Source organism: Artemia sp. Qi Xiang Cuo, chromosome 6, assembly GCF_049724085.1.
Source record: "Artemia sp. Qi Xiang Cuo chromosome 6, ASM4972408v1, whole genome shotgun sequence".
Taxonomy (NCBI): Eukaryota; Metazoa; Arthropoda; class Branchiopoda; order Anostraca; family Artemiidae; genus Artemia; species Artemia sp. Qi Xiang Cuo.
The window spans coordinates 33,068,552-33,082,871 of record NC_142799.1 but is presented as its reverse complement, the minus strand read 5'-3'; the positions used below and the strand labels follow the sequence as shown (position 1 = coordinate 33,082,871).

General features: G+C 35.3%; 1 protein-coding gene across 1 annotated transcript in view; it reads left to right on the top strand.

Annotated features, from left to right (window-relative positions):
• Positions 1-14,320, top strand: part of pen-2 (presenilin enhancer, gamma-secretase subunit) — a 42,431-nt gene that overhangs the window by 10,543 nt on the left and 17,568 nt on the right. The window contains exon 2 of the mRNA XM_089090660.1: positions 1,620-1,724. Within this exon, the coding sequence (XP_088946786.1) occupies positions 1,620-1,724 (105 nt within the window). The remainder of the gene's footprint in view (positions 1-1,619; positions 1,725-14,320) is intronic.

The following is a 14,320-nucleotide window of genomic DNA, read 5'->3' as shown; positions in this document are numbered from 1 at the left end:
ATCCTGTTCAGCATGTCTCCAGGAAGGGAAGATTAACTGAAATTAGTTTAATTTACATATATGAACAAATTACAAAAATGATTGATCAAGATCTTCCAGTTGACATAATATTACTTCTTCAAGTTAAGGCTTTTGACAGAGCTACCTAGCATTTCCTTTACCACAAGCTCTGTGTTCACCAGCTGCATCACGAAATTATCCTGTGTATAAGAAATTTCCTCTCTAAATAGTTTCATTTGGTTTTTTCTAGTTTGTTGAAAATAAAAGTAAGTTACAGTCTGATTAGGCTCTTATCCTCAGTGTTCCCCAGGACATTATCCATTCACCAACACTGTTGAATTTATGTATAAATGATTTCTGAATATTTGATTTTAATTTCCATACTTGGTGATTATTTAAAGCTATTTGCCCTATTTCTCCAGCTTAGCTAACCAGTAGCCTAGGCTATTAGTCTTTATATAAACAGGAACTTAGCATTGTCAACTAGTTGGTTAAAGCATAGTATTTTGCATATAGACAATCTTAAAGTATATAATTTGTTGACTATCAAAAAGTCCTTTATATGTGTAGCAATATTGCATGAATATTGTGCCCTTATCCCTGAAAATACTACTATCTTTATGAACCTTAATAGCATACAATCAAAGTGGAATTCTTGAATTATTGGGACATTTTAACATTTCATTTGCTATTTCGAGTATACTTTACTGGAATATATGTTCCATTTCAACCTAATATTGATCAGCTTAACTTTGTTGCTGAGCTTACAAAACTTTTTTTATTTAAAAATTTATCTGCAAATCTTTACAAAAAAAGAAGAAAGTCTACAAATCAAAACTGAGCACAATATGATTTTTTTGGCTAATAGGACTTAAACTAAGGATGTGTGAAACAGTTTTGGTAACTAACTAGCCAATCTGAAAGGATTGGCCCTCTTGAAATATTTGCTTAATAATATTTTGAACTTGTTTTTGTTGAAAATAGGGTTTTACAGCACAAAATGGTAGAAACATGTTTGATCAGATGTCAGTATCTTAACAGCAAAACTGGGACCACATCTCCTAAATCGTTTGTTCACGATACCATAGTGCCAGTGACAACTCACAAAAATGTGTTTGTGAGGATGGGAAAAAAAATATTTTGAAATCTAGGAGGTAATTTTATTTTATTTTCTCATTTGTTTCAATGAAATTACAAAAAAAGTATTTCTCTATTACAATTCTACTGAATTGGTAATTTTTTAATTCTAGCGTGGGGAGGGGGGGGGGTCAAAAGAATCTAGGAATGATTACAAAACTCCCCTCCCATTTAACACCCCCTGCATAATGCATTAGTATGTGCCATAAGGTCATGATAATGTCTCTTTTGAATTGCATTAGTGTGTGCCATAAGCTCATGATTATGTCCCTTTTGAATTGCATTAGTTTGAATAGAATTCTCTTTTGAATTACATTAGTTGAGGCTCTTTTCTGAATTACAATTTTTGATTATTTTCTTGTTGTTTGATTTTGCAAAGTAAGGTTGGTGCAAGACAATTTTATCATTTCCCTTGATTCATTTTTTTAATATTATTCACTGATTAAATATAATCCTACTAATTTTTTTCTTTTTGTTTATAGGTGGTTTTGCTTTTCTTCCATTCCTGTGGGCTGTAAATGCTGTATGGTTTTTTAAAGATGCATTTGTTAAGGTTGAATATCCCCAGCAAAGAGAAGTTAAGAAATGTGAGTAAATTCAAATAAAACCTGATTTCTAAAGCTAGATGGTGAAAAAATAATCAGGTTTGCTCTGTGAATTATGACGTGTATATTCAGGAACCTGTATTTGAAAGAGCTAAATTTAAAACCGAAAAGTATACCAAATTTAACATGAAAAGATGAAATTAAACATTAAAGTAAAATGTAGATGTTGTAAAACACAAATCAGGTGACTTAAGATCTACAAAGAAAGCTATTGGATTGAAATAAAGTTGAATAAATTTCAGGAGTAATATGGAGTACATGTAATGTAAAAAATCCATTAAAATAGGTTAGTTAATTGCAATGAAAAGACTCGTCTCAAAAATAAAAAGTGCTCATTAAGCAGGTAAGGCAAGTTATGTTGGTAAAATAACAGCAATTAAAATGATATTGAACAAAAGACAGAAGAGAGACAGTAGATGACTCTAAAACATTTTGGAAGTTTTATTTGAGTGAGTTGAAGCATTTAACAAATGAAATGCACCACATAATCTATTGGCTTCTATGTTTTTAGCTGGTTGATTTAGCAAATTATTCAGAAATCCATCCTATCTTATACTTGAAAAGTTTAGAAACCTCCTGAGAAAAGATTATATTTGCCTCAATGATGTATATTTACTTATTTATATAGGCCTAATGGCTGTTTTCGTGATATGGTTTAATTTCTTTGTAAGTGTTATTTTAGCTATTCACACTTTCTGGTCAACTTAACCTTGCCACAACCTCAATATTGGTTTTGATGTTTAAAAATGGGATGTTATATGAGGTTTTAGGCTCTCTTTGTAAGAGAAAATTTAATGTCACACACCATAACTGATAAATTATTCAAAATCTAGTTGACCATTATCACCCATCCTATTTTGAATTTTCTAGTAGTAATAATAACTAATACATGTTGCTATCACAGTTTCGAACTGACTATGTTCCCTTGCCGAAAATTTTAATCTTTGGATGCAGGAATGAAATGGATCAGAGATGTTTTTCTAATGTCTCTGTATTGACCACAGAGTAGTTACATCCATCCTATATTTGTGAATCTTTCTCATTGTTTTGAGATGGCAAGTTTCTAAACAGTTTCTCGGAAGTGTTATGTTCAAGCTTTTAAGCTTGATTTCTTTTAACAATGATGATTCAGTATAAAAAAGGAAGAATATTTGTTGAAGCATAAAATGCCTTTCAGGTCTACAGTAATGCTAATTTTACTATAGAAAATACTTGAAGCAGCAAGGCTTGATGGCCCTATTATTAATTTTTGCATTCCAGATGGTTAAATAAAACAATGGCTAAAATTATCTATCAACAGTAGGCCTATATCAGATTGGGTTGATTCTACTAGAAGCTACAATTCCTAGCTGTCAATACTCACCAAATTCAGTTGAAATCTAATAGGTTATTCTAATGGATGCAGATGACAAGAATCTCCCCCTTTTTTCAAGTCCACTTGAGCACAGAAACCATTTTTTTTTTTTTTTGAATTCTGTCAGCCCATCTAGTAATAAGGCTAATAAACAGATTATATTAGTTGTAGGCCTTAAAAAGGAAGGGTATGTTAAATCCCAGGATGGCTGCCCCCCCCCCCATTGCGCTCCCTGGCGGAAGGGCCATGAAACGGAGGTCAGCACCGCCAGTAGGGACTATAACGTCCAGTCCGGTATTCTTTACCTTTTTCTTTTTTTTTAAAGGTTCAACTATAAGCTTAACTCTTAGCTCCTGCCAATTTTGGCTCAGATCTGACTTCCGTTTCTGGTAATTGTTATTACGGCTACAATTTAAGAAGGTCCCTTCCTTCCCCCTCCCCCAAAGGTCAAAATAATCTGAGTTTTTGAGAAGGTTTAACTAGGACAGTGGTCGGCAAATATATTAGCCAAAGAGCCAAATATGAACATTTGAACAATTTTTAGAGAATTTGGAGCCAAATCTGCTTGTTTAGCTAATTTTTAATCTAGTAAGAGACGTTATCCGGGTTGCAGCAGTAGCTATCAACCTAGTAAGAGACGATCACGTCCCATAGTAAAAACTACAATAGCCCATAACTCCTTAAAATAGAGTCTGATAAAAAAAAAGAAGTACAATATTAAAACCATCTTGTCCGAAACTCCTGTAGAGGAAACTTACAGTCTCTTGGCTTGAACATTGACGACATTTTTTTGTTTTCGTTTTTTTCTTTTCTCCTGGTCTAGCTTGGTACTGAAAAACCGCAGAAAGCTGTTTAATGGCTCATTTGAAAGGAAATTGACGCATTTAAAAACCTTTCATGATAAAAAAAGATTCGAAAACAAAATCAATTTTTTGCGAAAAACTGTATTTTCATGTACAAGATTGATGAATCACGTCATAATCTTAAATTTTAACCATATATGGCGTAAAAAGTAAATGCGATGTTATAATGTTAGCTTTTTTATAGTAAAGAATGAACTCTAGCCCATGGTAATTAATTAGATCATCAAAAGAAGGAATAAAGGCAGAAACCTCTATGATAGTATAAGTTATAATAACGCTCCACCTAGATTTGAACTCAGATCGGAGGATGCAAGGTCGCGAGTGCTAACCATTGCACAATGAAACCTTTGTATGCCAAAATGTTCTTAAAGTAGATGATATACATGTTTGATAGAAATTATTCCTGAGGCTCAAGAACTTCGGTTTAAATTTAGTAGGAAACACTTTTGATAAATTAAGTCATTGACTGATTTATAGTAAAGAACAATTACGTAAAGGATCGATATAGTCCATTATAAATGGGAACTAAGTTTATTATAGTTCATGTTTATTATAGTTCATTATCCGGGTTCCAGCGGTAGCTAGCAACCTAGTAAGAAGACAATCACGCCCCATAATAAAAACTAAAATAACCCATAACTCCTAAAAATAAAGTCAGATCAAAACAAAAAGTGCACTATTAGAACCACCTAGTCCAAAACCCCTATACAGGAGACTTACTGTCTCTTGGCCTGAATAAAAATGAAACTATATTTTCATGAAAATAAAGAAAAGTGGCTGCAGCCACGATATTCTGCATATACGGCATCTTTTTTTTTTCCCCTCATCCGGGTTCCAGCGTAGCTTGCAGCCTAGTAAGAGATGATCGCGTCCAATGGTAAGAAATATAATAACCCATAACTCCGAAAAATAGAGTCAGATCAAAACAAAAGTACACCATTAGAACCGCCTTGTCCGAAACTCCTATACATGGAACTTGCCTTCCCTTGGCTTGAACAACAAGGGAAATATATTGGCTTGAAAATTAAGAAAAGTGTTAGCTAGTAGGATATTCTGCATAAACGGCACCTTTTTTTGTTGTTCTCTGTTTTTTTTTTCTCCTTAGCTAGCTGGGCACTGGAAAATCATAGAGAGCTGTATAATGGCTCATTTAAAAGGAAATAGCTACATCTAGTGCCTTTTGTAATTAAAAATAAAATAGTTTTTAAAATAGTTATAGAAAAGTAACAATTGAGAGAGCCAAACAAAAGAAGAAGGAATGGTATGATAATGATGAAGATTACCAAAGCAATTATAAGGAAACAGTTGCTACCCGATTATAATAAAGAACGAACTCTAGACCACAATAAAATTAGCGATGGATACACCCTAGTAAAAGATGAACACGGCCAATAGTAACGGAATTATGGTTAATTATGACCATGATTCATCCAACTAATTGAGACCTAACTACCCTAAGCACTGGATCATATAACATGTATTAAATATCTGATTAATGAGATTTATGTTAAGTGTTGTATAAAGGATCAGTCAAGTGAATCATAGGCAGTGCTTTTTCTTTTCCTCCTCAGATAGCTGTGCACTGGAACATCGTAAAGAGTGGTTTAAAGACTCATTTTAAAGGAATTGATGTGGCTAAAAAACTTTTGCAATTGAAAAAATTAATTTTTAAAATGTAATCAATTTTTTACGAGAAACTGCATATTTCATGTGAAAGATTGATCAATGACGTCATAATCGTAGGTTGTAGCCAGGTCGTCTCATACTATTCCAATTAAGAAAAAGCCATAGACTTTTTCCTGTTTGTAGTTTCACAGTATCCGGGTTGCAGCGGTAGCTAGTTTCAGTAAAAAACGTACGTTAGTAGTAAGAGCATATAAGATTTCACGAACACATGCACTTTCACAAGCCTGAGGCGTTGATATGTGTGTGTATTTTCAAGTAATTGGGTTACCAGGGCCATTTACCTATTACTATTAACTCCACTTGCCCTACCAAAGAGTATATAAGATTTCACGAACACTTGCACTTTCACAAGCCTGAGGCGTTGATATGTGTGTGTATTTTCAAGTAATTGGGTTACCAGGGGCAGTTACCTATTACTATGAACGCTACTTGCCCTACCGAAGAGCATATAAGATTTCACGAACACATGCACTTTCACAAGCCTGAGGAGTTGATATGTGTGTGTATTTTAAAGTAATTGGGTTACCAGGGCCATTTACCTATTGCTATGAACTCTACTTGCCCTACCAAAGAGCATATAAGATTTCACGAACACATGCACTTTCACAAGCCTGAGGCGTTGATATGTGTGTGTATTTTCAAGTAATTGGGTTACCAGGGGCATTTACCTATTACTATGAACTCTACTTGCCCTACCAAAGAGTATATAAGATTTCACGAATACATGCACTTTCACAAGCCTGAGGCGTTGATATGTGTGTGTATTTTCAAGTAATTGGGTTACCAGGGCCATTTACCTATTACTATCAACTCTACTTGCCCTACCAAAGAGCATATAAGATTTCACGAACACATGCACTTTCACAAGCATTATGACATTCATTTTTTGTGTGTCAGTCAATTAGAGAAAGCTTGGTGGTTAGTCCAATATAATAAGTTGATTGGTTGGTTTTTTAAAAAAAACATGCCAAGGTATAATGTGCTCAATTAAAAAAAAACCCGATATAATGTCCGTACACTGCATCCCAATTTTCATTATGTTTTAAGACATTGTTTATAGTACATCATATATATTATTAACTTTTGAAAACAACTAGGAATTTCTATGTTATTTGCTTGCTGCCATAGGACTATGCTATTTGCTTGCTGCCATAGGAATTTCTATATTATTTGCGTACTGCCATAGGACTATGCTATTTGCTTGCTGCCATAGGAATTTCTATGTTATTTGCTTGCTGCCATAGGACTATGCTATTTGCTTGCTGCCATAGGAATTTCTATGTTATTTGCGTACTGCCATAGGACTATGCTATTTGCTTGCTGCCATATGAATTTCTATGTTATTTGCTTGCTGCCATAGGACTATGCTATTTGCTTGCTGCCATAGGAATTCGTGCGCGCAATATCCCATGCTGCTGTGCATAGAGCTTGTTACGTCATGATGTTTGAACAGAGTGAGATTTTGCATTATTCGCCCGTGTTGAATTTCGTTCAGCGAAACAAGGAAGAGGGAATAGATGATGAGACTATCAAAAGATTTGGAGCGGAGTTTTTTGATTGCGAAGTGATTGTGATCGCAAAGAAATGGCTGGGCTTGAAGCTGGATCCTGATGCGCCATTTCAGAAGCGAACCGGAACGAAGGCACCATCTAGTCACCTTGGTGATATCTTGGAAATGGTGAGAAAAGGTGATTCAGATTGTTTTACAATTCCGACTTTCGTCATTCGAAGCCCTTCGGAAGTGCCAGTTATCCCGGCTTCGGCTTACTCGGCTTTGCTCTCGAAAGTCAATGAACTGAACTTGCATCTAAAGACTATATCCAATCAGTTCGAGTCTTATTCAGCCAATTTTCCACCGCTACCCCAGCTTGGGGATGCTGCTTCTTCACTATCGAGTAGCCATGCTACAGTGATTGTTTCAAACCTTCCGCAAACAGTTTGCAACCCCAAAAGTCGAAAGGAATTCTTAGACCAATTGTCAGGTCACGAGTCAGTTTCCAGTGTCCGCCCACGAGGTGACAAGTTGTATGTCAACATTGAGAAATCTGTTATTTCGGATTTCTGCAATTCGATTAGTGCAGCCGCATCGGGTGCTACCACTAAAACTGTGCTTAAGCGTCACCTTGGGATTGCTAGAGGTATCCCTGAGGATTTTGACAGTGCTGGACTAAATTCGTACCCTGGTGTGACTGAAGCCACTCGTTTCGGCTCTTCACAAACAATTAAGCTAGAGTTTTCGGATACATTCGCAAAAGGCAATGCCATCAAGAACGGCCTGAAAATAGGTTACGAAATATTCCGTGTGTACGATTTCATTAGTGTACCCCGTTGCTGCTTCAAATGCCGATCCCCAGATCACATGATGAAGGATTGCACCAGTCCTGATGATAAATGTGCTCGTTGTGCCGGTAATCATACTGCCACTAAGGAAACGCCTTGCCAAAATAGCCCCAAATGTGCAAACTGCAACGGTGATCATACATCCTTTAGTTTGAAATGTCCAGTGCTCAAGTCTCGCGTTTCGAGTAGTGCCCGAAAATGATGCAGTCCCTTTCAGCTGTCTCGTACAACATAAATGGTACCAGAAGAAAAGAGCATGTTATTGACGAACTTGCATGTAACTATGACATTGTCTGTTTGCAAGAACATTTATTATCGTCGGCTAATACAAACCTGCTAAAAAGAAGTGCTAATCACGTCGTTTTCGTATCGGCGGCACGAACTACTTTAGGACGGCCGTCGGGTGGGCTTGCTTGTATACTGAACCGAAATAGTGTTGCTTGCTACTCGCCTGTGCTTTTTCACAGTGATCCTAACATTTTGGCCGTGCGGATTAATGATTTAGTGATCGTAAATGTTTACTTGCCTTGTGACGGAAAATCGGTTCAGTCTCTTAACAGATTCGCTAAGACTTGCAGTGTATTACAGAAACTTTTGGAATCTGTCTCAAATCAAGGTTATCGTTTTTTGATCGCTGGAGACTTTAACGCTGACCTGCTGTCATCGAATATTCGCTCGGATTTGATATTTGATTCGCTGCCGCAGTTTAAGCTGGTTGAAAAATCTTGTATATATTCTTATCTTCATCATTCCGGTAGTCAAAGTAATATTGATCATGTTGTTTGTTCTCCGGGCCTACCCGTTTCTACTGTAACTGTTCATGAAGATCATTGCGATTTAGATCACCTACCGATTTCGTTTGTTTTTCAAATACCGATTTGTACTAATCGTAATGCTTTACAAGCAGGACGAAGATGTGTTTTCCGTCGAAATTGGAATAAGATAAATTTATCGCTGTATATTTCTACGCTAGCTATGCTACTTGCTACAATTCAAGTTCCTTTCCACCTTCTACAGCTTAGTTGTAAGTCTTCAAATGATAAAAATACTCTAAATGATTATTATCTAAAATTAGTATCTTGCCTTAAAACAGCTGAATTGACCGCTGTACCACAGGAGCGAGTCAGGCGAAACACGCGTAAACCGGAGTGGTCGTGGGATCCTGAATTGAAATCGATTAAAAATAAAGCAAAGTTTTGGTTGCGGATTTGGGTTTCTTGTGGTCGTCCGTCTGTAGGGGTTATTCATCAAATAAAGCAAAAGACAAAATTAGAATATAAAAATTACCTGCGCTCGACTAAATCAAAAATATCGAATTTCCCGTTAAGTAAATCTGATTGGCAAAAGGTAATTAATTCTGAAAAACTTGATGATTCTTTTGCTACAAGCCCGATTAGTGCCGGTGCATGGCATAGTTATTACAGTAAAGTTTTTAGTTCAGTGAATTATCATGTCCATTCGGTTTTTTCGAAACTTCTCATTGCCGCACTTCCCGTATCGCTGAGCCAAACTCAGATTTTGCCTGTCGAGCTCTCTGTGGTTCAGCAGGCAGTAAAAAGGTTGAAATCAAATTCCCTCGATTGTGATGGCATTTCTGCCAACCATTTAAAAGTTGATTGCCCACTTCTTTTTCAACACCTGCAGTTGCTTTTCCAAATGTGCTTGTGTGCGTCTGCGGTACCGGATAGCTTCCTATGTGGGTCTGTAACATCAATTCTTAAAAGAGGGAAACCTCCTAGCGATTGCTCGTCGTATCGGCCAATAACTGTGTCATGCAATCTCAGTAAAGTTTTTGAATATGTTCTTCTTCCGTCCATATCGAGTGCACATTTTGGCGGAAATCAGCTTGGTTTTTCGTCTGGGGTAGGGTGCCAGCAAGCCCATCGAGTTCTAATTAATCTTCTTATCGATGCGACTAAAAAGGGATATGAACTCCATCTTTGCGCCTTGGACCTTTCCAAGGCTTTTGACAGCGTCGTCCACTCACAAGCTCTGTTGTCCCTTTTTAGTCATGGCATTAATCTTTCTCTGGTTTCTCTCCTTCGTTATTGGTATGCCAATTCTTTTCTACGAATAAAAGCTGAAGGGGTTATTTCCGATTCTAAAATTCCGGTTCGGCGTGGTGTCAGACAAGGTGCTGTCCTTTCCCCTTCTATCTTTAAACTTTGCATTTCTTCTGTTTTATCTTCTATCCCAACCACGTTTCGGTGGTTGGGTATAAACATTGCTAAAAATCTTAAATCTCTCCGAGAACAAGCCGTGGCGAATTGTAAGAAAAAGATCCAAGTATCGTACTCCAAAATTGTTGCCAATCGGGGGAAATACAGTAGGAAGACCCTTGCTAAATTGTATTCTGTTTTTACTGATCATTCAATTTTGTTCCTTTCTGGTGTTTATCCCATTCTTGGGCGAAAAAATACCCGGTCATTACGTATTATTTTCGGTTCTCGCGTTTTCTACTGTATTTGCCTCCGTGGTACCGGAACCGTAACCTTGTCTCAGTTTTTGGGCTTCCAGATATAACTGAAAAGCTAGTTGAGCTTGCTGACAAACTCCCCCAGACAGTGAAGGCTCTCCCAGCTCATCATGGTTTTGTACGCCTCCTTCATTGATTTAGTGTCTTTACTGTGTATTTAGTCGATTTGTATGTATTTTTTCTTTTCTTTTATTTATACTCCGCTTTTGTTACCTTAGCGGGTTAAAAATAAATTATTATTATTATTATTATTATAGGAATTTCTATGTTATTTGCTTGCTGCCATAGGACTATGCTATTTGCTTGCTGCCATAGGAATTTCTATGTTATTTGCGTACTGCCATAGGACTATGCTATTTTCTTGCTGCAATAGGAATTTCTATGTTATTTGCTTGCTGACATAGGACTATGCTATTTGCTTGCTGCCATAGGAATTTCTATGTTATTTGCGTACTGCCATAGGACTATGCTATTTGCTTGCTGCCATAGGAATTTCTATTTTATTTGCGTACTGCCATAGGACTATGCTGGATACATGTTTATTTTTTTTTTTTTTTTTAACTGGTATTTTTTCAATGAAGCCCATAGCACTTTGCAGAAACCCGTGAATGTAGGACTGAAATTCAATTCGTACTATATCTGAATCCAGTTACTAATCAAGTTAGTGTGACCGCGATTTTTTGATCTGGTTAAGTGGGTATAATCTGGTTTGGTTCGTTATTGCGAAAGGCTTACTCAATTTACATCTTAGTGTTAACTGGGTGATCTAATTGCGTAGGTACTAAAGGAACATTTGAAGGTGGAGAAAAAAGGGGTAATTAGGGATTGTATAATTTTAACAAGAAATGACTGAAAAGTGTTTTGGAGGAGTTGGGATGAATGTGTACTGTATAATACACAAGTGATGATTTGCACAGTGTTGTCAATTTTAAATAGTTTAAAAATAAAAAAAAATAACAAGAAATGGCTGAAAAGTGTTTTGAGGGAGTTGAGTTGCACGAGGGTTGACTTGCACGAGGGTTCAGTTACATGAGGATTCAGTTACACGGGGATTAGTTAAATGGGGTCGAGTAGGATTAGTTAAATGGGGTCGAGGCCTTTCTGAGCTAAGGTTTCATAGTATTTCGTAGGTGAATGTTGTCTGAAACTTATGATTTGGGATATGTAAATTACTATTTCGGGCTTTTCTAAGTTAGATTTCTTAGTCTTTTGTTGGTGTGTGTTGACTGAAACCTATGATTTGGGATATAAGGTTCTTAGTCTTTCGTTGGTGTGTGTTGTCTGAAACCTATGATTTGGGATTTGTATTTTGCTTTTTGGACTTTTCAAAGCTAGGATTCATAGTCCCTCATAGATGTTTGTTGTCTGAAACCTATAGTTTGGGATGAGTAGTTTGCTATTTCAGGCTTTTCTGAGCTAAGGTTTCCTAGTATTTCATAGGTGTTTGTTGTCCGAAACTTATGATTTGAGGTGTGTAATTTGATATTTAACGCTTTTTTAAGCTAAGGTTTCATAGTATTTCGTAGGTGAATGTTGTCTGAAACTAATGATTTGGGATATGTAAATTACTATTTCGGGCTTTTCTAAGCTAGATTTCATAGTCTTTTGTTGATGTGTGTTGTCTGAAACCAATGATTTGGGATGGCTGGGTTGCTATTTTTGAATTTTCTGAGCTGGATTTCTTAGCCTTTCATAGATATGTGTTGTCTGAAACCTATGATTTGGGATGGTTAATTTGCTATTTTTGACTTTTCTGAGCTAGGTTTCTTAGCCTTTCATAGGTGTGTGCTGTCAGAAAATTATGATTTGGTATTTGTAGTTTGCTTTATAGACTTTTCAGAGCTAGGATTCTTAGTCCCTCATAGGTGTTTGTTATCTGAAACCTATAGTTTGGGATGAATAGTTTGCTATTTCAAGCTTTTCTGAGCTAAGGTTTCTTAGTATTTCATAGGTGTGTGTTGTCTGAAACTTATGATTTGAGGTATGCAATTTGCTATTTCCGACTTTTCATAACCAGATTTCTTAGTCTTTCTTTGGTATCTGTTGTCTGAAACCTATGATTTGGGATGTGTGGGTTTCTATTTTTTTACTTTTCTGAGATGGATTTCTTAGCCTTTCGTATGTGTGTGTTGACTGAAACCTATGATTTGGGAATGAGTGGTTTGCTATTTTTGACTTTTCTGAGCTAGATTTCTTAGCATTTCATAGGTGTGTGCTTTCAGAAAATTATGATTTGGGAGGTGTAGTTTGCTTTTTGGACTTCTCAGAGCTAGGATTCTTACTCCCTCATAGGTGTTTGTTGTCTGAAACTTCTAGTTTGGGATGAGTAGTTGGATATTTCAGGCTTTTCTGAGCTAAGGTTTCTTAGTATTTCGTAGGTGAAGCTTCGACGTCAGTTTTAAGTTCACCAAGACATAAAAAATTTAAAGTTCAGTTCTAATTTTTCCATTTAAGATAGGAAAAGTTATACTATTATTGTGATTATTTTCTATGAAGATAGAAAGTTTCACTTTAATTCTAAATTTTCTTAAATTCAGTTCCGACTTTTCTCAAAGAGATGAAAAAATTTAAAATTTAATTTAAAATTTTCTCAACGAAGTCAAGGAAAGTTCAAGTTCTCTTCTGAATTTTCTCAATGAAAAAGAAATTAGTCATTGATCATTTCTATTTTTCCAAATAATATAAAAATTTTCCACTTTAGTTCAGATATGTCTCGAAGATATGAAAAATTTAAAATACTGTTCCAAATTTTTCACAGAAGATAAAAAAGTTCAAGTTCTCTTCTGAATTTTACCAAAGAAGACAATTCAATCCTAATTTCTCCAGAGAAAACAAAAATCTTCCACTTCAGTTCTTTATTTCACAAAGACAAAAAGAAATTTAGAGTTCAATTCTAAATTTTTCGATTGAAGATAGAAAAAGTAATACCATACTTGTGAATATTTTCACGGAAGATAAAAAGTTCTAGTTCAATTTTAAATTTTCTCAACGAAGTAAAGAAAAGTTCAAGTTCCCTACTGAATTTTACCAAAGAACACAATTCAAGTCTAATTTATCCAGAGAAAATAAAAATCTTCCACTTAAGTTCTTTATTTCACAAAGACATAAAGAAATTTAAAGTTCAATTCTAAATTTTTCAGTGGAAGATAGAAAAAGTAATACCATACCTGTGAATATTTTCTCGAAGAGATGAAAAATTTAAAATACTGTTCCAAATTTTTCACAGAAGATAAAAAAGTTCAATTTCTCTTCGGAATTTTACCAAAGAACACAATTCAATTCTATTTTCTCCAGAGAAAATAAAAATCTTCCACTTAAGTTCTTTTTCTCACAAAGACAAAGAAATTTAAAGTTCAATTCTAAATTTTTCGGTGGAAGATAGAAAAAGTAATACCATACTTGTGAATATTTTCCCGGAAGATAAAAAGTTCTAGTTCAATTTTCTCAACAAAGTGAAGAAAAGTTCAAGTTCTCTTCTGAATTTTACTAAAGAACACAATTCAATTCTAATTTCACCAGAGAAAATAAAAATCTTCCACTTCAGTTCTTTATTTCACAAGGACATAAAGAAATTTAATGTTCAATTCTAAATTTTTCGGTGGAAGACAGAAAAAGTAATACCATACTTGTGAATATTTTCACGGGAGATAAAAAGTTCTAGTTCAATTTAAAATTTTCTCAACGAAGTGAAGAAAAGTTCAAGTTCTCTTCTGAACTTTACCAAAGAACACACTTCAATTCTAATTTCTCCAAAGAAAATAAAAATCTTTCACTTCAGTTTTAAGTTCCACAATGAAATAAAGAAATTTAAAGTTCTATTCTAAATTTTTAGATGAAAGATAGAAAAAGTAATACTATG